General features: G+C 40.7%; 1 protein-coding gene and 1 long non-coding RNA gene across 3 annotated transcripts in view; one reads left to right on the top strand and one right to left on the bottom strand.

The window, feature by feature from the left end:
- Nucleotides 1–23815, bottom strand: part of LOC309862931 — a 61105-nt gene that overhangs the window by 28630 nt on the left and 8660 nt on the right. Inside the window, exon 3 of one of the 2 annotated variants that reach the window (XR_014310797.1) lies at nucleotides 4953–5041. The exons of the other annotated variant lie outside the window; for it this stretch is intronic. This is a non-coding gene — a long non-coding RNA (uncharacterized lncRNA). Of the gene's footprint in view, nucleotides 1–4952; nucleotides 5042–23815 lie in introns of those variants that run through there. 2 annotated transcript variants of the gene reach the window in all.
- SCOC (short coiled-coil protein) overlaps nucleotides 4838–23815 on the top strand; it is a 36665-nt gene continuing 17687 nt past the window's right edge. Inside the window, exon 1 of the mRNA XM_082727360.1 lies at nucleotides 4838–5019. Within this exon, the coding sequence (XP_082583486.1) occupies nucleotides 4950–5019 (70 nt within the window). The 5' untranslated portion in view covers nucleotides 4838–4949. The remainder of the gene's footprint in view (nucleotides 5020–23815) is intronic.

Genomic DNA, 23815 nt, shown 5'->3' with positions numbered 1-23815 from the left:
CACTTTCTCTCCAGGAATCTGATTACATACACTTCAGATGGCATAATTGGTACTCAGGACCCTTAGAGCTGTTCCCCGGGTTATTGCTTTTAAAAAGCTCTGAGAAAGCCAATAGTAAATACCAGCTTCCAATGTGTTTCATTATTGATATTGATATTTTGAGATCATGGCAAAGGCAGTGAGAATCCTGATTAGTTTATGAATTCTCTTTATCTTATGCTTTCTTTTTTTGTTGTTGTTAGTTAATTATTTATTTATTGAACAGGCAGAGATCACAAGTAGGCAGAGAGGCAGGCGGGGGCAGGGGAGGGGAAGCAGGCTCCCCGCTGAGCAGAGAGCCCTATGCAGGGCTGGATCCCAGGACCCTGAGATCATGACCTGAGCAGAAGGCAGAGGTTTAACCCAGTGAGCCACAGGTACCCCCATCTTATGCTTTCCTAACTCTGTTACCCCAACACCCACTGATGTGCATAGACGCATGCATTTGTATCTCACACTCCCCACTTAAAAAGTGAGAGAAGATGATTTGTTATATATCCATATTCACTTTAGTGTTTACCTTTTGAATCCTGTTTTAGGTAGACTGTATTATAATAAAGAGTTGTGTCCTTCACTTTTCCAGCCTTAGTAATTCTATGAGATGTGGTACATAGGATACAAATTTATTCTAGTCTTATTAATTCTATGGTAGATTGTAGACTAGTCATATGTTGAATTTGAAATTGTAAAGTATGATTTGGGGCATGTAACCCAATTCTCTCATTCACATTATAGAGAAACAGACAAACCATGGATAATTTTTTTCCTAATTGAGTTTTCTTAATCTTTTTCTTTAAATTGAGGTAAAATCCATATAATAAGCAATTAACCATTATAAATTATACAACTCAGTAGCGTTTAGTATATTCCCAATGTAGTTCAATCACCACCTCTCCCTAGTTTCAAATTTTTCATCTTCCTAGAAAAATACCCCACACTCATTAAATAATCTACATCCTCTCCTTCTCCCACCCTGTTTTCTGCTTCTATGGACTTTCTTAATCTAGATATATCATATAAAAGGGATCATGCAATATGTTACTCTTTGTGTCTAGCTTCTTTTACTTAACATGTTTTTAAGATTCATTTAAGTTGTAGCACGTATCAGCACTGTGGTCCTGCTTTTTGATTGACAATATCTCATCATATTTGTATATCACAATATGTTTATTCATTCATCCCGATGGACATTCAGGCTGTTTCCACCTTTTGGCTTCTATGAATAATGCTACTATAAACATTCATATACAACTTTCTATGTGGACATATATTTCCATTATTTTTGGATATATATCCTAGGAGTGGAATCTCTGGGTTATATGATAACTCTATGTTTAATATTTTGAGGACCTACCAAAATGCCTTCTACAGTGGCTGCATCATTGTGCATCCCCTCCAACAATGGATCAAGGTCCTATTTCTCCATATCATTGCCTTAATGTTCCATTTTTGTTATTTTTTTTAAAGATTTTATTTATTTATTTATTTATTTATTTGAGAGAGAAAGAGAGAATGAGAGGAGAGGTCAGCGAGAGAAGCAGACTCCCTGCTGAGCAGGGAGCCTGATGTGGGGCTCTATTCCAGGACTCCAGGATCATGACCTGGAGCTGAGCCACCCAGGTGCCCCAATTTTTTTTTTTATTGTTTTTATGAATGTTATCCTAGTAGGTGAGTTGGTATCTCATTGTGGTTTTGATTTGCATTTTCTTAATGACCAATAATATTTAATATACTTTCATGAGTTTATTTGCCATTCGTATATCTTCTTTGAGGACATATCTTTTCATGTTCTTCGCCCTTTTAAAAAATTACGTTGTCCTTTTGTTTTTGAATGGTAAGAGTTCTTATATATTCTGGAAGTCGAAGTCTTCTCAAGTATGGGATTTGCAAATATTTTATCCCATTCTTTTTTAAAAAATTTTATTTATTTATTTGTCAGAGAGATAGGTAGAGAGAGAGAGAGAGAGAGAGAGAGGTAGGCAGAGGGAGAAGCAGGCTCCCCACTGAGCAGGGAGCCTGATGCAGGACTTGATCCCAGGACCCTGGGATCATTACCTGAGCCAAAGGTAGACACTTAACCAACTGAGCCACCCAGGCACCCTATTTTATCCCATTCTGTAGAATTTCCACATTCTTTCCACATCTTTCCACATTCTTGATAATATCCTTTGATATCTACACTTTTTAAATTTTTAGGATGGCCAGGTTATTTTTAATTTGCTTCTTATGTTTTTGGTGTTAAGTCTAGGAGTCCATTGACAGATCCATGTCCGTCCTCAAATTCATATGGAACTTCGAGGGACCCCAATTAGTCAAACATTATTTAAAAACAAAGTTGGAGTACTCCTATTCCTGATTTCAAAAACTTACCACAAAGTTATCGTGATCAAAGCAGTGTGGTACTGACGTAAGGACAGACATATAAACCAATGGAATAGAACAGAGATTCCAACACTAAACCCAAATGTCTAAGACCAATTGATTTTTGACAAGGATGCCAAGACCATCCAAGGAGGGAAAAATGTTCTCTTCAACAAATGGTGTTGGGACAACGGAATATCCATATATGAAGAAGTGAAGCTGCACCCATATCTTGCTCCACATACAAACATTATACTTGGGGCGCCTGGGTGGCTCAGTGGGTTAAGCCTCTGCCTTCGGCTTGGGTCATGATCCCAGGGTCCTGGTATCGAGCCCCTCATTGGGCTCTCTGCTCAGCAGGGAGCCTGCCTCCCCCCTCTCTCTTCCTGCCTCTCTACCTACTTGTGATCTCTGTCTGTCAAATAAATAAATAAAACCTTAAAAAAAAACCATTATACTCAAAATAGTTCAGTGACTTAAAATGGGGCTAAAACAATAAAACTATTAGGAGAAAACATAGCGGAAAATAGTCAATATGGATAATTTCAACCTACAGATAATTCTCTACTCCAGTTAAAAGTGAACATCTCCATCATAACTATCCCCCAAAGACTATGGAGATAGCAGCGATGCTGACTGACTTATGTTTTATCTCTGTTCATTCCCCTGTCCGTTAGGATAAATACTTCATAATAAATGACCTTTTTAAGGTAATCGGAAAGGAGGCAAAGAATCAAGCACCTAGGCTAATTCTAGCAAAAAGTACAATTGGCCATGAGTAATAAAAATAAAACCCAAATGTGTCTTCTGGTTTCTAAATTCTTTTTTTTAAAGATTTTATTTGTTTATTTGGGAGAGAGAGCATGAGCAGGGGAGCAGCAGAGAGGGAGAGGGAAAAGCAGGCTCCCTACTGAGCTGGTAGCTAGATAAGCTACTGATACCTACTGAGCTAGATAAGCTAGACCTTCCCTCCTGCTTTCTCCTTGCTAGGTTAGTCTTGTATTGTGGCCTAATGGCTCTCCCAGCTTCTCCTCCTTTTAATCCCATCTAAGTGTCCAGTTCTTAGAGGACTTAGACTAACACAATTGGCATTCAAAGCTCTCTTAGATACGGCGTTAACCTCCCTATTTTGCTTTACCTACTTCTTAGCTACATAATGTCTTCCGCTCTTGGTTCCTGTATGGGCCTACTACTTTCCCATCTCTGAGCCTTTTTCCATACCCTTCACTGAGAATGTGCTCACCACCTGGCCATTTTTGCCTATTGGATCCCACTTATCATTGATCGTGCATTTTCAATGTCAGTTTCTCTAAGTTTTTCAAGATCTGCTAGCCAGACATACTCTTTCCCTTCTCTAAACCTCCAGAGCTCTTGTCTTTGAGCTGTTTTATAAGCTTATTAACAGCAATAACCATCTGTTACTTTGAACCTCCAAAGTCCCCAGCTTATATAGAATAGGCACTCAATATTTATAGACTGTAATTAGAAAATTAGGGGTAATTCTATCCTAGTGAATTTAATTTTTAACATGCAGGATTTGTAACAGCTTACAACAATTTTGCTTGATAGAGCAACAATGAACTCAGGTGATTTTTAAAAAATCCTATGTATCAAAGCACTGAAGGCAGAACTTACTATGTAGTAACTTAATTTTGATATCTGCTTAAGATTCTTCATCAAACTTGGCTGATTTCCTTTTCCTCTGAAAGAGTGATGACATGAAATTCTAAAATACTCCTGGGTTTGTCTATGTATCTGAGTATGGGTGAGGAGACCAAGGAAAATAGTTGTAAAAGAATGCTTCCTCCTCTAACAAAGGGCCCTTGGCCTAAGGGCTAGCAAGGCTACCGTGCCCTCCTCCAAAATAGAGAAGGGAGATCTGTCATTTTAATAAACTTTCATAGGGTCAGATATAGACACAGTAATAGGAGAGGGGACCCATGAGCTCACTACATAGCAAATTTTATTTCCTCGCATATGTCTGATCATTTGTGGTCATTATTGTGGCCGACATTTAACAAGTGCATGCTATTCACTTTTAATCCTTACAAAAGATTTATCATCATATAGGACAGGCAACTGAGGCTCTGTGACCAAGTCATGCTGCTAGGTCACCAACCAAAATCCTTGACAAGTTTATTGCAGGGGTCCCCAAAATATGCTAAGCAAATACAATTTAATTTCTTCCTCCAACATCATTGCAGTGCTTTTTTGGGCAATGTTCCTGGGCAATTCAGCTCTGGCAGACTGTCATTGAACTGAAAGCAAGGTTTGGCCTTTTGCCAGGTACAGCAGTCATGCTAACTCAACAGCTTCAGGTAAAGGTTTATAACACTTTAACTTGGGTCTTTGACTATTTCCGGTTAGGACTGCAAGACTCAGGTAAGAACCTCTCAGGCGGAAAGCAGGAAGAAGGTGGCTTGTGCAAGGATCAGATACCACCTGCGTGAATGCTCATTTATTAATGATTCAACAAGGGTGATCACAAGGGAGAGCAGCCGTTTTCCCTGCCCTCATTATTCTCACTAACAGGCCGGCAAGTAAACAAGATGGACGGGTCCAGCAAAGAGGAGGAGGAGGACAGCACCTTCACCAACATTTCTCTCACAGATGACACAGGTAAGGAGGAACTTGATGAATTCTGAAACATGAAGTTTAGCAATTGTTCAGCTTTTAGCAAATACAACTTATTTTTACTGTAATGGTAAAACTACCCATTATAGAAAACTTGACAAACTACAGTTACAAAAATAAAACCCAAAGTTTTATTTAGGAGCTATTTTTCTTTTCCTTTTAAATTAAGTGATTATCTGGCAAGTTTCCATGGTTGTATCACGTCTTCTTTTAAAACAAATCAACAAACAAAAACACAAAATGTTTATTTCCTTCACCGAAAAGTTGTTACTGAAACAACCCGTGATATTATTGCCATATTTTGTTCAATTATAGTCCATTTCTTCTCTGTTTTGGAAAATAATTTTATCATGTCTGAAAAATGAACTAGAATATGAATTATTCTGGAAAACGCCTTGCTTTTAAGCAAGGACAAAGTTTGGGGAACTCAACACGAGGGAAGCAAAAAGGGGAGGGTAGTGGTTCTAAAGTGCTGATGGAAGGGATAGGAATGGCTCATTCAACATCCCAGAGAAAACAGACAATGCTGAATCGCACAATTTTAACTGGAAACACTTCAGACCCATAAGCACCCACATCTTGGTATGTGTGTGTGTGTGCGTGTTGTTGGCATTGTTTTGTATCCAAGTTTCTTTAGCACCAACATCGCAAGAAGCCAGCAAGACAGCAGCCAAGCAATGGGGGTTAGTGATTTTGATTAACAGAGAGCAGAGCATGAATATTTAACATCAATTGCTCTTTCATACAGCCACACTTCTCCACTTTCCCCCTAAATGCTCAGATTCAAAAAGCCTCTTTCTAAAGTGCAGCCAGACAATTAGCACAAACCGCCAGCCAGCCAGCCAGCCAGCCAGAGTGAAGCTTCCCCTCCTGGCACCGCATCAACATGCTGGGGGCTTTGGAAATCAAAGAGGAGCCTTTTCAGCCTTTATGAGGAGAGGAAAGGTACAAGGTACAGGGGCTGTTGAAGAAATGGGACACCGCTGGTCCAAACTTGCTTCCACCAGGGCGTTTGAGCCAATGACAGGCCTGCAGAAGGCAGTGAAGGAAACAAAGACCATGGGAAACCTGTTTCTTAGCTTCTAGATGGTACCATGAGTGAGGAGCCGCGGAGGCTGTGGGCGGGTGCGATTCCTCTAGAGAGCTTGCTCTCAAATCCCCCCCCCCCCCCACCGGCCCCGTCCAGGATTCTTTCTGGATGGTAGCGTGGGCTGGGGCTGGGAAACGACACTCGATGAAACCGCTCTCTCTCTCTCCTCCAACCCTTGGCACCGCCTCAGACCTACTTGTCAGGTCTCATCTTGGGCCTCTCCCACACTGGCAGTGCCACACAAAAGCGGACGAGGGCGGGGGTGGGGTTGAATTCAGGTGTCCCGTCCCCTGCTGACAGTGGTTTTGGGAGAGACTCCGTGGCCTGCTCACCGAGCCTGAGCCAGTGGGTGTGAACACTGAGTACGCTGGGGCTGGGTGAGCAGAACTCTCAGGCTGGTCGTGAGAGTGGTGGCGGCTGAGGCGGGGCCGGCGTCTCCTTGCTCCCACCCCAGACCTCCTCCTCCTCCTTAGTTAGAGGAGGAAGAATGTTGGCCAGCAAAGGGCCATAAGGAATGGGATGGTCCAGCACGGTAGCCAGCAGTGGGCTGAGGGACTGGAACTAACTGATGCTGTTTCACTAATTCAAGATGGCAAATGGAAACTGTTCATCTACTTGTGACAGAAATGCACCGAAGCCCATGTTTTTTTGGCTTTTGGAGATAACTTGGTCAATTTGATGTGATACTGTTAGTCCAATTTCTCACTTTTCTTTTAATATATAATATTTGTATTGCTACATGTCATATATAGGCACAGACACACACACACATCAAGAGTGGAGGTCCAGAAAGGTGAAGTGACCTGCCCAAAGTCCATACTGGCTAGCCACCTGTGGTATTTGGAGCTGTTAGGTAGTGGACGGTCTCATGCACAGTCTTTGAGCACACAGGCCTCAAGTACTCTCGAGCAGAGTCCCACCACGGCTGCGCTAGCCCCAGCCACTGTCTCCTTTTACCCCCTCCCTGACACTTTATCCTGTTTCTTTTCTAATCAGAGGAAGGCAAGAGAAAGGAGAATATATTTGCTAACTCTGGGGAAAGGTTTGTTTGGGGAGAGCACTGAAGGCATTAAACTTTGGATTTATTTAGGCAATCCTACTTCCCAAGTTAGTGTAAAGCTAAGAAAACTAGCAGTGGCAGTATTCAAGTCAGAAACCAGTTATAGGGCGCCTGGGTGGCTCAGTGGGTTAAGCCGCTGCCTTCGGCTCAGGTCATGATCTCAGAGTCCTGGGATCGGGTCCCACATCGGGCTCCCTGCTCAGCAGAGAGCCTGCTTCCCTCTCTCTCTCTCTGCCTGCCTCTCCATCTACTTGTGATTTCTCTCTGTCAAATAAATAAATAAAATCTTAAAAAAAAAAAAAAAAAAAAAAGAAACCAGTTATATCCATAAATTCATTTGTAGGTGAGCTGTATGGATTTCAGACCAAATGTCTCCACAGAAGCACAGTTTTAAATGATATGACTCTAAACCAGCTCATATTGTCTAACCCCACAGTTCCCAAACTCTGTGCCAAGGTGCCTCAGGCACTGCAGCAAACCTAGGGGTCTCTATGGGGCATCTCAACCTCTTTCAGACATTGTGAGAACAGCTCCTAGAGACTGTTCACAATGTCCGAGGAGATAGAGCTACATTTCTCTTAGTGACATCTCTTTCCTGCTGGGTTTCCTGTAGTTGCTATCATAAAAAGCAAGTTCTGTATAAAAATCGATGTAGATCCGTTAATGAGGGTACCAGTTGGAGAAGGTTGGAGAAGTTGTACAGTGCCCAACAGGGGCACACATCCCATAAGTCAGTCATTTTGTTTAAGAATGAAATAAAAAGAGAAGTTAAAATTTCTTTTAGGTGTAGTATTTTTTCAAATGGCTACTAAGTTTTAAGGACATAAATACTTAACATGTTTGGACCTAAATACTTAATACGTGCAATTGTTTAGTATTGCTCTTGGCCTTGGAGTACTGTGAAAAAACTACTTCGACTCAAGGACATTGTGAACCAAGGTAGTCTGGGAACCTCTGGACTAAGCTCTAGTAGCTGGGCTGGCCTCCCTTCTGGTCTGGAGACGCACAATGCAGAACAAAGACATTTGATCATGTTGATCTCTCTCCCTCCCTTCCTTCCTCCTTCCTTCCTTCCTATGTTTCTGCTCCACTGGATTTGATGCTATCACACTTCCCGGGTTTTCCTTCAACCTTTCTCATCTTTCTCAGGCTCCTTTGGGAACCCCTTTCCTTGGGTGTTTCCCTAAGATCCTGCCCTTGGCCTACTTTTCTTCTCTCTCAAGACACCCTCTCTGGATGGTCTCTTCCACGCCTCCTCGTTCCATCCTCACGCCTATGCTATGTACCAGTGACACTACAAAAGAGGCTGCAGATTCAAACGACGATAGGTCAGGCAGTGACTCATGTTATAGCATCATTTGTCATTCAATTTCTTAAAGAAAAAAAAAAGCTACTGAAATGTCAACTCTTTTTTCAGTTTATTTGGTTTTTCATTATGTATCCTTTTTTAGTTTTTTAATTTTAATGTGATAAGACTTTGCTTCTAGGAGTCTATTTTAGATGCCTCACATAAATGGAATCATACAGTATTTGTCCTTCTGTGACTGGCTTATTTCACTTGGTATAATGTTCATTATACAAGGTTCATTCATGCTGTGGCACATTGCAGGATTTCTTTCCTTTTTAAGGCTGACTGATACTCCAATGCATATATACACATATTTTTTATTTATCCATTCATCTGCTGGTGCACATTTAGGCTGTTCCCACATCTTGACTATTGTGAATAATGCAGCAATGGACAGGAAAGTGCTAATATCTCTTCAAGATCCTGATTTCAATTGTTTTGGATAAATATCCAGAAGTATGATTGCTGGATCACACGATATTTTTCTTAACTTATTTTTTTTTAAGTAATCTCTATGTCCAATGAGGGGTCGGACTTATGACCCCCGAGATCAAGAGATACCTGCTTTACTGAGCCAGACAGGTGCCCCTATTTTTAACTTTTTTGAGGAAACTTCATACTGTTTTCCACAGCAGTTGTACAATTTTAATTTCCACCAAAAGAGTGAGTGAAAGGGTACCACTTTCTTCACATCCTCACCAACACTCGCCTTTTTGTTTTTTTTAAATAACAAAGACGAGTGTCTTTTTGGTTTTGATTTGCATTTCCCTGATGATTAGTGACTTTGAGCATCTTTTCACATGCCTCTTGGCCATTTGTATGTCTTCTTTGATGACATGTCTATTCAAGTCCTTTGTCCACTTTTAATTGGGCTATTAGTGTGTTTTGTTACTCAGTTGGGGGAATTCCTTATATATTTTGGAAGTTCATTCTTTATCAGATATGTAATTTGCAAATATCTTCTACCATTCTATAGGTTGCCTTTTTACTCTATTGATTGTTGACTATGCAGAAGCTTTTTAGTTTGATGTAGTCTCATTTGTCTGTTTTTGCTTTTGTTGTCTGTGCTTTTGGTGCCATATCCACAAAATTACTGCCACATCCAATATCATGAAGCTTTTCCCCTATATCTTCTTCGGAAGTTTTACAGTTTCTAGTCTTACCTTTAAGTCTTTAATTCATTTGGAGTTGATTTTTGTGTATGGTGTAATGTAAGGTTCTAATTTATCCTTTTGCACATGGAAGTTCAGTTTTCCCAACACCATTTGTTGAAAAGACTATCCTTTCTCCATTGCATATTGTTGGCACTCTCGTTAAAGATCAGGAGACCATATATACATGGCTTTATTTCTGGGCTCTCTATTCTGTTCCACTGGTTTTTATGTCTGTCTTTATGCCAGTACCATACTGTTTTGTTGTTTTTATTTTCCTGTTTTTATTTTATTTGTCAGAGAGAGAGAGAGAGCACAAACAGGGGGAGCAGCAGACAGAGGGAGAAGCAGGCTCTCCACTGAGCAAGGAGTCCTATGTGGGACTTGATCCTAGGACCCTGGAATTATGACCCGAGCTGAAGGCAGATGCTTCACTAACTAAGCCAGGTGTCGCCCATACTGTTTTAATTACTATAGCTTTGTAATACATTTTTATTACACTGAAATCAGGAAGTATGATGCTTTTAGCTTTGTTCTTTTAATTTTCCCCAAGATTGTTTTGGCTATTTGGGGTCTTCTGTGGTTTCATATGAATTATAGAATTATTTTTTCTGTTTTTATTTTTTAAAATGTCCTTAGAATTTTGATAGGGATTGCACCGAATCTGTAGATTGCTTTGGGTAGAATGGACATTTTAACTACTGTGGTTATAAAACACTGATGAAAGACATAAAGGATACAAACAAATGGAAAGCCATCATGCATCTTTTAAATATAGCAGATATCGTTCTAAAATTTGTTTCAGGGTGCCTGGGTGGCTCAGTCGGTTAAATGCCTGCCTTTGACTCGGGTCTTGATCCCAGGGCCTGGGTTTGAGCTCCTCATGGGGCTCCCCGCTCAGTGGGGAGCCTGCTTCTCCCTCTACCCCTCCCACTGCTCATGATATCTCTCTCTCTCACAATCTCTCTCTCAAATAAAAAAGTAAAATCCTCTAAGAAAATAAGATTTGTTTCACGACAGTGTCTTAACTTTCTTTCAAAGGCAAGCTTTGTCTGAATATCAAATATATAAGAATATTCTTCATTTCTTACCACCATTTTTCTTGAAACATGTAGTCCTCTTGAACTAGATTTCATATACTACTTTTGATTGAGATAAAGGAAGAAGAAAAGTTTACTTTGCTCTTAACTCTACTGTAAGAAAGGCAACAGAGCAATTATGCTGATAAAATGGTAACCAATGCTGAGCCTCAGGGCCAGGAGTCTAGCCAGGTGAAGACTCAGGCTCCATGGAGAGCTTGGGCCCTGCTCAGAACGCAGAGCCGACTCTCACTTCTAGCTGACTGTTGCCATGAAAGAAGAGAAAGGCAAATAAGCAGAATTTTCAAGAGATACCAGAAATAAAGATTTTTTTGTGTGTATGCAACTTCCTGATTTTCCCATGGTTTTTACCTAATTCTATTTTAGAAGTGCTATCACAGAGGTCCAAACAAAACGCTTCTGCAAGACAGATATGACTGCAGAAAAAACTATTTTCAGATTTCTGGTCTTGAAATCTTTACATCACCTGCCTTGATCTCTCTTGTACTTTCTGATTCATAATCCAACTGCTCGCTAGGCAGCTAGAAATGTCCCAGGTGTGTCAAAGGGACTCATCTTCCCTCCACCCCCACCGTACACCTGCTCACACTCCTGATTCACAATTTTAATGAACGGCCCCATCATCTGCCCAGTTCCTTAAGCTAGACATTTATACGTCATCAATCCATTCTCATCGCTCACAATCCAATCCATCACTGATGCCTGTTCACTTGACCTTGAAACTGTTCCTCAGCTAAATCTGGCCTTCTCTATCCCTACCACCACTTCCCCGAACAAGGCCTTCTTTATCTCCCACATAAACCACAGCATCAACCTCCCAACTGTGCTTCCTATTTCACTTCTCATCCCTTCAAATCAATCCTCCACCCTGACCATATCATTCCCTCTCCCTGCAGAGAACAATCACTGTGTTGCGTCCCCTGCTGGATGAAGTCCAAGACTCTTAGCATGGGATTTAGAGTTTCCCTCCACTTGGCTCTAGCTTTCACTTCAGTGCCATTTCCCGCCACACGGCTTGGGCTCCGTAGGAAACCGTGTTCTAGGCACATATTATTTCATCCCTCTGTAGTTTGTTCATGCTGTTCTTTTCGCCTGGAATAATACCACTCACCCTTCTTTTGCTAGCTAATTCCTGCTCATCCTTTAAGAACCCACTGAGGCATTGTTTCCTCTAGGAGGTCTTCTTTGACCTTCCCAGGCCGAGTTAGGTTTCCTTTCTCCTTCCTGAGAACCGCAAGCTTACCTCTACTTACATTTTTCACAGCATCTTGTACTTGATGTATATGTGTCCTCCCCGAGAAATGGTGAACTGCTAGGAGACAAAGTCTGGGTTTTGAAATGTCTGTGCTTCCAGAACCTGGCACAGTGTCTGGCACAAAATAGACAATACGTTTTTCATGTAGGAAAGATGTTAGGGTTTGAGATAATGACCAAGAAAGAATTCTTGAGACCTCTTTGGTGCAAAAAGGTGGTTTTATTAAAGCACGGGGACAGGACCCATGGGCAGACCCAGCTGCACTGGGGTCATGAGGAGTGGCCCACTGCATACTTTCAAGTGGGAGGGGGTTAGGGATAACAGTAAGTCTCTAAGGGATTTTGGAAGCAAGGTTTCCAGGACCTTGAGGGGGCTAGCTATTGTTGGGAAAAGGTCATTTATTACCTTCTAATAAAATCTTAGTCATGAGACCCTTCATGGGGGCCTTCATGGCCCTATGCTTGCTGGGGCGGGGAGGGGTGGTGATTGCAAACACGTATCTTGGGGGTTTTAGAGATAAAGAAAATTTCTAAAGGAATTTTTATATGTTTAACATAGAAAAGAATTGGGGGGTGGGGAGGGAGTCAGGCTAGGATTGCCTTTTGCCCTTAGGAAAGCAGCAACATCAAAGCAGTTGAGTCCCTAGAGGAATGTCACTCTGCCTGTTTTGAGGACTTGTCAGTGGGCTGTAGGTAGTAAGGAAATTTAATAATTTTTCTTCTGCTTTTGTTTCCCACATCAGTTTTTGCCAAAGAATTCCTACTGAGTGTATGTGTGTACTGGGGTGAGGGCCCGTTAGACCGTCCCTAGCTGAAAACCATCTCCCAGGGTCAGCTCTCCTAAGTTATTTATACTTTATAGGGTTTATTTCCTATTTTCCTTCATGGATCAGTTTAGTGCTGTTTTCAGAAAACACTTACTGAGCACCTACTATATCCCAAGTCAGGTTAGTAGATAGGACCTGGCTGTTGGAAGAATTGGCTCAGGGTGGTACAGTGGGAAGGACTTGAACTTTGGAATCAGGAATGCCTGGATTTGGATCTGTTAGAGCTTAGGCAAGTTGCTGGACATCCCTGAGCCTCAGTTTCCCCCATTCCAAGGGATCGTAAGAATAGGTCTCAGGATTGTTTTGAAGATTAAATGAAATACAAAAAGAAGCTTCTTGAACTCGCCTGGCACCCAGTGAGTGTTCAGTACACTTTAGTTCCTCCTCTGCCCACTTCAAGGAGCTCACACAAAAGTTTCTTTAAAGGCTCCAAGATTGGGCCACGTCAGTTGTCATGGTAACGGCAGCATCCTCTGGCCGCTGCTCTGTGAGCCAGTACTGCCCGTGGACATCCTCCTGATAAGGAGGCTTACGGGAGGAGGAGGAGGTGGTGGATGGGAATGAACTGGAAACAAGAGCATGGGTTTTTTTTTTCTCTGATAAAAATAATACAGCTCCTCCATTTCCTCTTCGTCCCGGCCCTCACGCCCTCCCTGCTACTATTCTTCCCGTCACTCTTCTTCTTTATGTCTCAGCCTCCTTCCTGACTCCGCTCTCCAAAACCTCTCCTGAATAATATTCAAAGCTGCTTTTGCGTCTGCTTTTGGCATCGGCCAATTAGCCCTCATTGTAAGGTTGTAATAAGCCTCCCAGAGAAGTGGCACGATTGTTGTGGGCTTTTATTCCGTGCCGCTTCCTACCACTATACGGAAAATGTAACAATACCCCCCTCATGCCCGGCTGAAAGCAGCCTGGGTTTGAAAAGCTTTCAGAAGGCCATCTGCCATCCCCTCAGCCAAGCAGAAGATCAGACACGAGGCCCTGCATTAGTTAGCACTCCAAGTAAAAGGTATCAAGGGCCTGTATTCCTTTTCATCTCAGCCTCCATTATAATACAGCTAAAGAAGGAAACAGACTTGTGGCTCTCCAGCTGGGAGACACACTGAGCCATAGCAGGAGTTCTGTCCCTGAAAAGGGAGCCAGCCTTTCTTTTCTGATGGTGAATGGAGCCAGTGTTTGCAGCGTCCGGCTGTGCGGCTGGTAATGGCTTTGCCAGTTACGCTGGACCCTCTTGGGAGGATAGTGTGTGGATGAAGAGCCCAGGAGGGGAGAAATCGTTAATAAGTACATGAGGACGAGGCAAGTGTCTGCGTAGGTGCTGGTCAGGAAAAGTGAAGCTTTCCCTGCGTCATCTCTGTGTACCCTCTCTGATAAGTTTGGCCATGAATATTAATTTAAAAGAGAGTCAGACATCCTTAGGGACGTCATAGGAAGCTCATCTCTAGCATGCTAGAAATGGTTTCGTAAGAGAACTGAACAAGGGTATTCACTGCACCATCAACGGCAGAAAAGTTTCAGCAAATCTTAATTGGCATGTGGGATCCGTGTAAGTATAGTTAATGACGTGAGTTGAGTGGGATATCTGTTCCTGTAAGCTGACGATAATATGGATGGTGGCATTAGGAATACGTCCCCTGGCCCAGCAAAATGCCTTAGGGACTTAGCGCAAAAAATTCAATGAGAAAAAGGAGATTAACTCTGCTTTTCAGTAGCTTCTGAGAGTGGCATGGCTCTGGGGTCACTGATGTATTGCTAGAAATTGTAAATGCCCTGTCTGCAAAAAAATCTTCAATCAGAGGAAATCCACTTAACAGAAATAAATTAGCTAGCATAATGCAAAAACGAGTTCTAATAAACAAGCTTAAGAAAGAGGGTGTCAGGGCAATATCTAAATGTTTTCAGGAATCTAGAGTGTTCTCTCATTTTCCCATCAAAGGAGAAGTATTAATATTTTGACTCTTCCTTTAAAAGACAAAACCATCCATCAGCTGCCTTGTATCAGCAATGTTTTTTTTATTCTTCATTAGATTAACAACAAAAAAGGGGAGCAAGAATCTTTTATGTTTATACAAAATCCTTCATAACTGTGCTAATTTTTTTTTTTTTTCTAAAGACAAATCCACAGGCGATCTAAAAACGTCAGGAGTGAATTTTATTTACCTGATCTCATGACCCAGTGAGATGCTGACTTCTCCCTGGTCATTTTCCTGTGGAGTAGTGAGTGAGTTCGTTATTTTCCAACATTGGGACCTTCTTTTCATCAAGGCTCCAGTGGGATTGGATCAGCTTTGGACACACTTCTCACAGGTCTCCTGTCTGCCTGACTTGTTCAGAATTTTAGGGTCAGAGCCTGGTTTCCTTAAAGACCCTTGGAGTTCCCTCAAGCAACCCTTTCAAGACTCTCTTTGAGCCTTCAAAGAGAATGTGAAGTGTATATAGAGAGAGGATAACTCTAGAAGAATAGGACAAACCGGATGAACCAGCTTCCGTCGAAATCCTCTCCCTCAGAGTAAGAATTTTCAATGATCCAAAAGCTATAGGCGACCCTGCTAGAAATAATATGTATATCAATCATAGAATCAGTTACTGTGAAAACTGTTCCAGAAAGACATGTTTTGCTTGCACGGATAGACATTAGCATTCATTTTCAATCCTTGACTTTGGAAACGGAAGGGACTCGGTGGCAGCCCACATGTATGGTTCGGGAGAACAGTTTTCTTTCTGTTCCAGTGACCTGGGTCTTTCCCCCACCAGCCTTCCCGGGTTGCACGCGGCCAACAGCCGCTTCTTTTCAGCCCTCACTGGCTTTCTTCCCCATTTAATCATTGTTCCCTTGTTTCTCCACACACACAACTCATTGTCAGCTTAATGACTTTGGCTCAGAGCACTTGGCTATGCACATGCGTGGTTCTCTCTTGTCTGGTAGCATGATGTTAGCAAGAGCTGTTTGAAAAAGCTTGCATTTTAAAACACACTCTTCCTTATTTTATCCCTCCTGAGAATCTTTACTACCTTTACCCAGTGGACAAAAGACTACTATTATCTGTTCATCCATGTGAAATTTTGCTTTCATTTTCCTTCTTCATGGCAAGGTTAGTGGGTTTTTCTAAGGTCGTGATAACCCTTCAGAAAGCTTCTCTTATAAAAATATTTAGAAGATTTTTTTCAACCATGTTTCTTATCCTTTTTTATTTTAGAATTTTAGACAGCTTGGGCTTTGTGCTATTATAGTGCTCCTCAACTCACACAGAGGGATCCTGTTCTTTCTGTTTTAAAATGGTGGAAAAAACCCGAATTTCTGTAAATAAAGTATAATTGATGTATATTTTGAGAGATTCAGTCACAGTTAACAGTGGCGATTGGCCCCTAAATATACCAAATTTCTCAGCCAAAGTCTCTCTGTTACATACTGTGATCCCAAAGCATACAATTGTCCAGGGAGAGCCTGTATTTCAAGGAATTTCTCCAAGAAGTTTTTTGTTTTGTTTTGTTTTTGTTTTTTACAGAATGTGTATTAACACAAACAGTAGCTCCTTTATTGGCCCATTTTGTGAGTTGGGACATCATCCTCTTCCCATAGTATGTAGTCATCTGACTGTGAAGGAATTAGGCAAATTCATAGCCAACTGATCACTTTTTAAAAGCAAACTGTGGGGGCGCCTGGGTGGTTCAGTGGGTTAAAGCCTCTGCTTTCCCCTCAGGTCATGATCTCAGGGTCCATTGGGCTCTCTGCTCAGGGGGGGAGCCTGCTTCCTCCTCTCCCCCTGCCTGCCTCTCTGACTACTTATAATTTCTATCAATCAAATGAATCTTTAAAAAAAATCTTAAAAAAAAGCAAACTATATGTGTAGTATTTCTGTCATGTTCCAACAATTACATCTTTTAAGAGTTTTGTTTTGTTTTTTAACTAATTCTTTTTTTTTTCTTTTTTTCATGGGAGAGGAAGTAAGACCAAAGCAGGTGTTCGAGAAAGAGGATTAAGCTATTACTCTAGGTTTCCCACAGGTTTTCAGTTCTGGTGATGCTTAGAAAATCAGTTGCTTTCTTTATAAATCTTAGTTAACTCTTTGGATGCGTGATACCATCTGAAAAATAACTGACCATTTCTCATACCTGAGAGTCACGAAATTAAAGTACTTGGAGTAAGCCCACCTTTTACTCACTAGTCATGTTTCTCCTAGATAAATGATGATAACAAATATTTACTGAGAACTGAATCCATACCAGGCACTGTGCCAAGAACTCCACATTCATCATATTATTTAATCCTCAAAAATACCATGTGATTGATATTATTCCTACTTTTCAAATTGAAAAAACGGGCTCAAAAAGGGTTAGTGACTTGTACAAAGCAGAGCTGGGCTTCCAGCCCAGGTCTCAGGGACTTCAAAGCCTTTGTGAAATGACAATACATCTGAATGGAAGTTACTAGATAGAAAGTATAACCACCTTATACCGACCAAGTAGAAGCAACAAGGTGCCCATGCTGCAGCTATTGAATAATGAAATGTGGTCCCCAAGTTATATTGTGAGGTCAGTGTTTCAAAAATGTAATCATAGAATCAGAGGGCAAGAAGCGCCCCAGAGGCTCTCTGACAATATTGGAATATGTTGAGACAAGAAAGGTAGAATATAAAATTGTATCTATGTTGTGATTACAGCCACGTGAAGGTAATTTATATATATGGACTAGGAGGGGACGAGAACTCGGAAAAATGTATTTATTAGTGTGAAGGGATTGTAGGTTATTACATTTCCATGTTATACTTATGCAATAATTTCTTCTTTAAAAATAAGATAAACATGAAGAGTTTTCCTACTCTATGCAAGTAAGATATTAATCCTAACATGAGTGCTGATCTTGAGAGGCCTGTGGAATTACCAAGGCTAGGATTAGGGACATCCATCAAAACGTCACTAACCGCCTTTTGCATTTTTAGTGATGCGCACAGAAAGTTGTCTTAGACAGAGAGCATACAGAATGGGGCAAACTTCAGTTTAGGACAGACGGACACATGCAGGCACAGAAGAGCAGGGCAGATGAGACAGAAATTATAAGTGCACCCTTCAGCACAGTCATATCTTGCTTTTTTTTACTTGGAAACAATCTCAACTCGAGAAAATTTGCAAGTACCTTAAAAAGGATTCTTTTTTCCTGAATTATTTGAGAGCAAGTTGCCAGCCCACTGCTCTGCCATCTCTGGATGGCTCAGTGTATATTTCCTACATACCAGAACTTCCTCCTTCATAATCACCACACAGACAACAAAACCAGGAGAATGATGTTTGTACCTTCCTATCGGCCCATCTGCCAAGAGCATTCATGTCCCCAGTTGCCTTGACAGCATCGCCTAATAGAATCATGAATTGCGTTTGGGCAGCATGTTGCTTTGGTCTCCTTTGATCTGGAACAATTTCTCAACCTCTACTTGACTCTCATGTCCGTGGCACCTTTAAGGATTACAGGGTGGTAATTTTATAAAATATTCCTCAAGATCAGTAAGTTTGGCAAGGATATCACAGAGGTGATGCTGTGTCCTTCTCCCTGCATCCTATCAGGTGGTACATAATTTCTATTTGCCCTTTTACTAGTGAGATTAACTTGGATCCTTTGGTTATTGTGGTATCTTACTCCTTTCTCTTTTAGCAATCAGCCAGTATTTTGGAGTGAGATATTTTGAGACAATGAAAATATTCCATTTCACATTTCTATCTCTTTATATATCTTTCTACACCAAAGTAAACTCATGGTTTCCTAATTTACTGCATGGGTTATAATTGTCTATATCCTTAGAGAAAGAGAAGAGGAAGAGTTACATAGTGTTTTGAAATCTTTCATACACAGTGTTTTAATTAAGTGTATATAGATTCTATTCCTACGGCCTTGAGCTATTAAAATTCTCACTTATATTCACTTTATTTCTTCTCTATAATTTTGAGACAAAATATTTTCACATCAAACTATGTATGTATGTATTTATTTATCAGAATAGACTCATGATGTCCTAATTTTATTAACTGGGTTATAGTTCTTAGCATGTGAAAAGAGAGATAGGGAAGGATGACCAGCAAGGAAAAACTGAATACTCTTAAGTTATTCATCCATTTGAGAAATATTCCATAGAGTCTACGATGTACGAGGCACTCAGTTCAGGCTATAACTTTGGCACATCGGGTCTGAGCCACAAGCTGCGCTCCTCCTGAAGAGAATGGCCACCGGATGTAGACAGCACTTGTTCCTATCATCCTGTGCCTGGGATCCCCAAAGGTGTTAGCCGTACTTTCTTTAAGGAAACCTCTACTTCTCTCGGGAGATGGGATGTTTATAAACCAAACACTGGTATTTCATATGGGTCTCAAATTCAGGATTTAGGTTAGGATTACGACCTTCACTTCCATGTATCAGATAGAACGCCTTTACAAAATGTCAGAGTGATACAGGGCAGAGCCAGCTGTCTTTGTCATTTCGTTATACTACTTTTCATAATCTTCCTCCTACGCTTGTTTTAAGAAAACACTTCAGCACATTTGGTCTCATTTTCAACACTAAGAAAAATCAATTCATAGTAGCATCTCTTTTTTTAAAAATATTTTTTAATTTATTCGAGAGAGAGAGGTTGCGTGAGAGCACAAGTGGGTGGGAGTTTCTGAGGGAGAAACAGACTCCCACTGAGCAGGGAGCCTGAATGAGGCTCGGGACTCAATCCTGGGATACCAGATCTTGACTTGAGCAGAAGGCAGACGCCTAACCAACTGAGCCACCCAGGTGCCCCCATAGTAGTATCTTTAATTCATTGTACCACATACTACATACCTTCTCTTTTTCCCCTTTTTTTCATTCCCTCCACAATTTTTTTTTTAAATCCACTCTGTTCTTTATCTTTACCTTGCCTTTCATCCTCTCTTGATTGCCCTGTGTGGCCTTGTTCTATCCTCTACCCCATCTTCTCTCTCACACCTCTAAGAGGTTCTATGTCCTCCGTTTGTTCTCCATCTTGCTCTCATGGCCTGACTTTCACACTTTTCGTTCCTTTCATTCCGGCATTGACCACGCTCCCTATCGGTTGTTGACTTAAGGGTTTGGAGATAAAGCAATATCTGACGCATCTGAGTTGAATAATCATTTTTGAAAAGTTTCAGTTTTATTATTTTAAGTACATGGAAAGGAAGTCCATGGCTCGGGTAAATTTAGGCTTAAGCACTTATAATTTGCAATAGTTGCAATCATTGCTGCTAAGTTTTTAACTGCTCCCATGCAAACACTGCTGCTAAGGGTTGGTTGTTTTCTCTTGGTTGTTTTTCATGTACGGAGTATACCTTTTCTTCAGGCAGCAATGAGTAATGATTAGTCCCCAAGCTCCGCAGCTGAAGTCTCTGGAATTAAATCCAGGCTCAGATGGCCATGGTAACACAGGGCAAGTGATTTAAGCTCTCTAACTTTGGCTTCTTCATCCAGAGCATGGGGACAGCAAGTGTCTACCTCACAAAAATTTTGCAAGAACTGAATAAGATAGTTCTTGTGAAAGCATGTGGCACCTAGTGAAAGATGAATGAATGTGATCTATTATTACAGATGACACTAGATGGTACAATGCTCTTTTATGGTTTTTGTACCCCCAAAAATCTATGTACAAGTACAGTAATAATATGTGGGTATATAATGGAAAATTCCCCATAATTAATATTCCTGACTAAGCAAATTATTTTTGAAGTTTTAAAAATTCTCACTGCTAATATGCAAAAAATAAGCTCAAAATATGAACTGTGTATTGTAGTTAGCTAAAATCCACCTATAATTTATTATAGTTCTACCTGGAAGAGCAGTTATTTTTCTTTTTCTGTCACCACCTCAGTCCTAGTAATCCCTCTCAGAGAATTTCATTAAGTTTAAATAGTTAAAGACATAGGGGCATCTGGCTGGCTCAGTTGGTAGAGAATTCAACTCTCTCTTGATCTCAGGGTTTTGAGTTCAAGTCACACTGGGTGTAGAGATCACTTAAAATCTTCAAAAAAAAAAAAAAAAGACATAAAAGGTGAATGACTTATGGGTGGGAGGCTGTAGAAACTTTACTTCATTAGCCTGGGGAATGACCTCAAGGATTCTGTAGGTGTTCTGCTCAATGCCCAGGACTCCCCAGTGAAAGGTCACCATGAGGTAAGCGCTCCCCAGCCTCCGTGGATTACAAAGCAGGGAAAGGGCATCAACCCCATGGAGGGAAAGGGGAAGCACTCATTGCTTCAGTACCTATAGAGCCCCAGAAATTCTGGACTGTCTACATAGTGGGACAGTGGGACCGACTGACAAGGTCTAGATTCTGGTCATCGTTTTACAAAGGCAGAGTTACTGATGGAAGAACAAACTCTTTCCAAGAAAATTCTTTACAGAGAAAACAAACAGAAAAGCAAAACAATTAAATTCAATCGACTGGGCCATTGAATGATCTGGGAGCTCAGAGCTAGGAAATTACTTAGCAAAGTCAGAACTTTAGAACCAGTACTTTCGTAGTCAAAGTTAAACAGTTTTTTGAGGTGATTTACTAGACCAGCAAAGGACAAGGGTAAATAGACTAAGTAAATGTTACAGTTTTCCAAAGGAAATCTTCTGCTAAATAATTTCAACCTTTCTCAACAAGGAAATGAACCATGAAACACAGAAAAGGATGTGGGACTACTTTCTCAACACTCCAGGGATACCATAAAACTAGTACCTTTCTAAATGCAAGGAGACCATTTATTGCATACAATGGATACCTTAGGAGGGCTTAATTCTCTCAGAACATTAGGCTAAAAAGGGCTGGAGGAACTATAAGCAAACCCATCTTCAGGGTAGAGCTGCACCAAGGTACTATCATTTTCTAGAACCTGAGGCTGAAAACCGTACTCATCTTTGACCCTTCCCACACCTTTGTCTGCCCCAGTTAATTTAATCTGCCAATACATTCTGCTTTTACTGTCTTTAAAATGGTTTTTTGGTAATGTTCCCTCTTCTCCATTTCCATTGCCTCTACTTCTCACGCTGCATGATTGCAACTGTCATATGACTTAGTGCTCAGAATCTTAGTTTTCTCATGTGCAAAATAAATGGAATCATAGTATCCAGTTTAGAGGATTATGGTGAGGATCGAATGAGATATTTTCAGTGCTCAATTCAGCACCTTACAAATAGAACTCAATAACCATTTGCTATTACTGCTGTTATTATGTACTCTTCTTGCTGTAAAGTCTCTTCCTACCAAACTTTTCCTGCAAACTACGTCTATACAAATTTTTCTAGAAAACATGTCACTTACCACCTTAGGAATTTATCTTAGCAAATTCCTGCTTGGCGTTCCATACCCTCTTCAGCTGAATCATTCATTCACTCCTTCATCTATTAATTCTCTTTGGTTCAAGCTCTTGATATCCAATTTATTTCCTACTACCTCCTCACATGTATCATTCAACTATTAATTTGGCATGTTATACTGGACCCTCTTATGCGGCAGGTATTGGATATTTGGTAGAAACTGTGGCAAAAGCACTGCCAACTCTCAGGGAATTTACAGTAGGGAGACTAGACAGAAAAGTGTCTTCACATGCCTCTCCAAATGTTCTGTGTGTTCCTAACCCAGCCCAACTGCTCTCTCTTCTCTTCAAAGTTCTATCATACTTAGTACCGCACTCTTTTATGCTTGTTCTATCTAGTGTGGGTCCTATGTATCTTAACAAATAGATAATAAACTCTTTGAGAGACTTCAATATTCTCTCAAATGACTAACACATTAGGAGCTCAAAATACACTTTTCAATTGACATTGACTCACTTTTATAGGACTTCATAGATTTTTATAGGACACAGAACACGTATGTCCTCATTTTGATCCAAATTTTCAAATTTTACATATTTAAAATCTGAAGTCTAATGAAAGGAGAATTTATCTTTCTATCAATTAGAATATGCGTTCATTTTCACCAAGAGCTCCTTGATTTCTTAGAGCTGCTATTATTGCCTGTTAATAGGTCAGCTGAGATTCCATGAGTATTTCAGAAGCATACATCACTTTGTATTTTTCAATGGGTATTTTTTATAGAGTCCAAAAAAAAATCCTAAATAAGTTCTTTGCTCTGATCATCATTGCTGTGTAATATATCCAAGAACTTGTGTTGTAATGCAACATTCACTTTATTTTGCTCACTGTTTTTGTGGCTAAGAGATGCAGGAAGGGCTTAGTTGGGTTGTTCTGGCTTGGGAGTCTCTCATGCTGAGCTCAGATGTCAGCTGGGGGTGCAGCTTTCCGGAGTTCGGAAAGACCCTTAGACTCATTAGACTTTTAGTCCCACTCCTGGGGTAAGACTTCAGGCAAGTCACTTTATTTCTCTGGGGCTCATTTTCGGCACATGATGAAATAAAACCAATAAATCCCTTTGAGAATTCTTCCAGCTCAAAAGTTCTATGATTCTTTGAAATGCGAAAATAATATTTGGATATTAACAGATATAAATCACTGTGCATAATTCAGGTTATTCTACAAGTAGAAAATGTTAATAAACAAAGGGAAAACAGAGGATTGATTAATGAAGTAAAATTTTTTGTTGTGAAATAGAAAACATCTTAAATCAATTTTGCCACTAGAGGTCACTAGTGTACCATCTCAAAGGCAAATACATGCAATCAAGCAGTTCCTTATTTAAGGCCCCAAATGGCATTCGTGGTGTCTTTAGGCTTATTCTGTGTATCTCCTGGCAGTTGTCAGAGGGATATGCTGTGATGAGGTCACACTGGTTGTCACTATAGGTGATGTTTCATGTGTGCCTAATGTTCTGAAAGTGGAAAGAGCCCTGACTAGAACCACAAGGAAAATTACTTCTTTGGCTTCTCTGCCCTCTCACTGGGATAGGGTAAGGAGCAGTGAGGTCATTTGACAGAAAGTCAAGTGAGCTCTGGGTGGAAAGACATTGTGGAAATTGAGTAT

The sequence above is a fragment of the Mustela nivalis genome, assembly GCF_964662115.1.
Source record: "Mustela nivalis genome assembly, chromosome: 4".
Taxonomy (NCBI): domain Eukaryota; kingdom Metazoa; phylum Chordata; class Mammalia; order Carnivora; family Mustelidae; genus Mustela; species Mustela nivalis.
The sequence above is the reverse complement of the archived record's forward strand: the minus strand, read 5'-3'. Positions and strand labels throughout refer to the sequence as shown.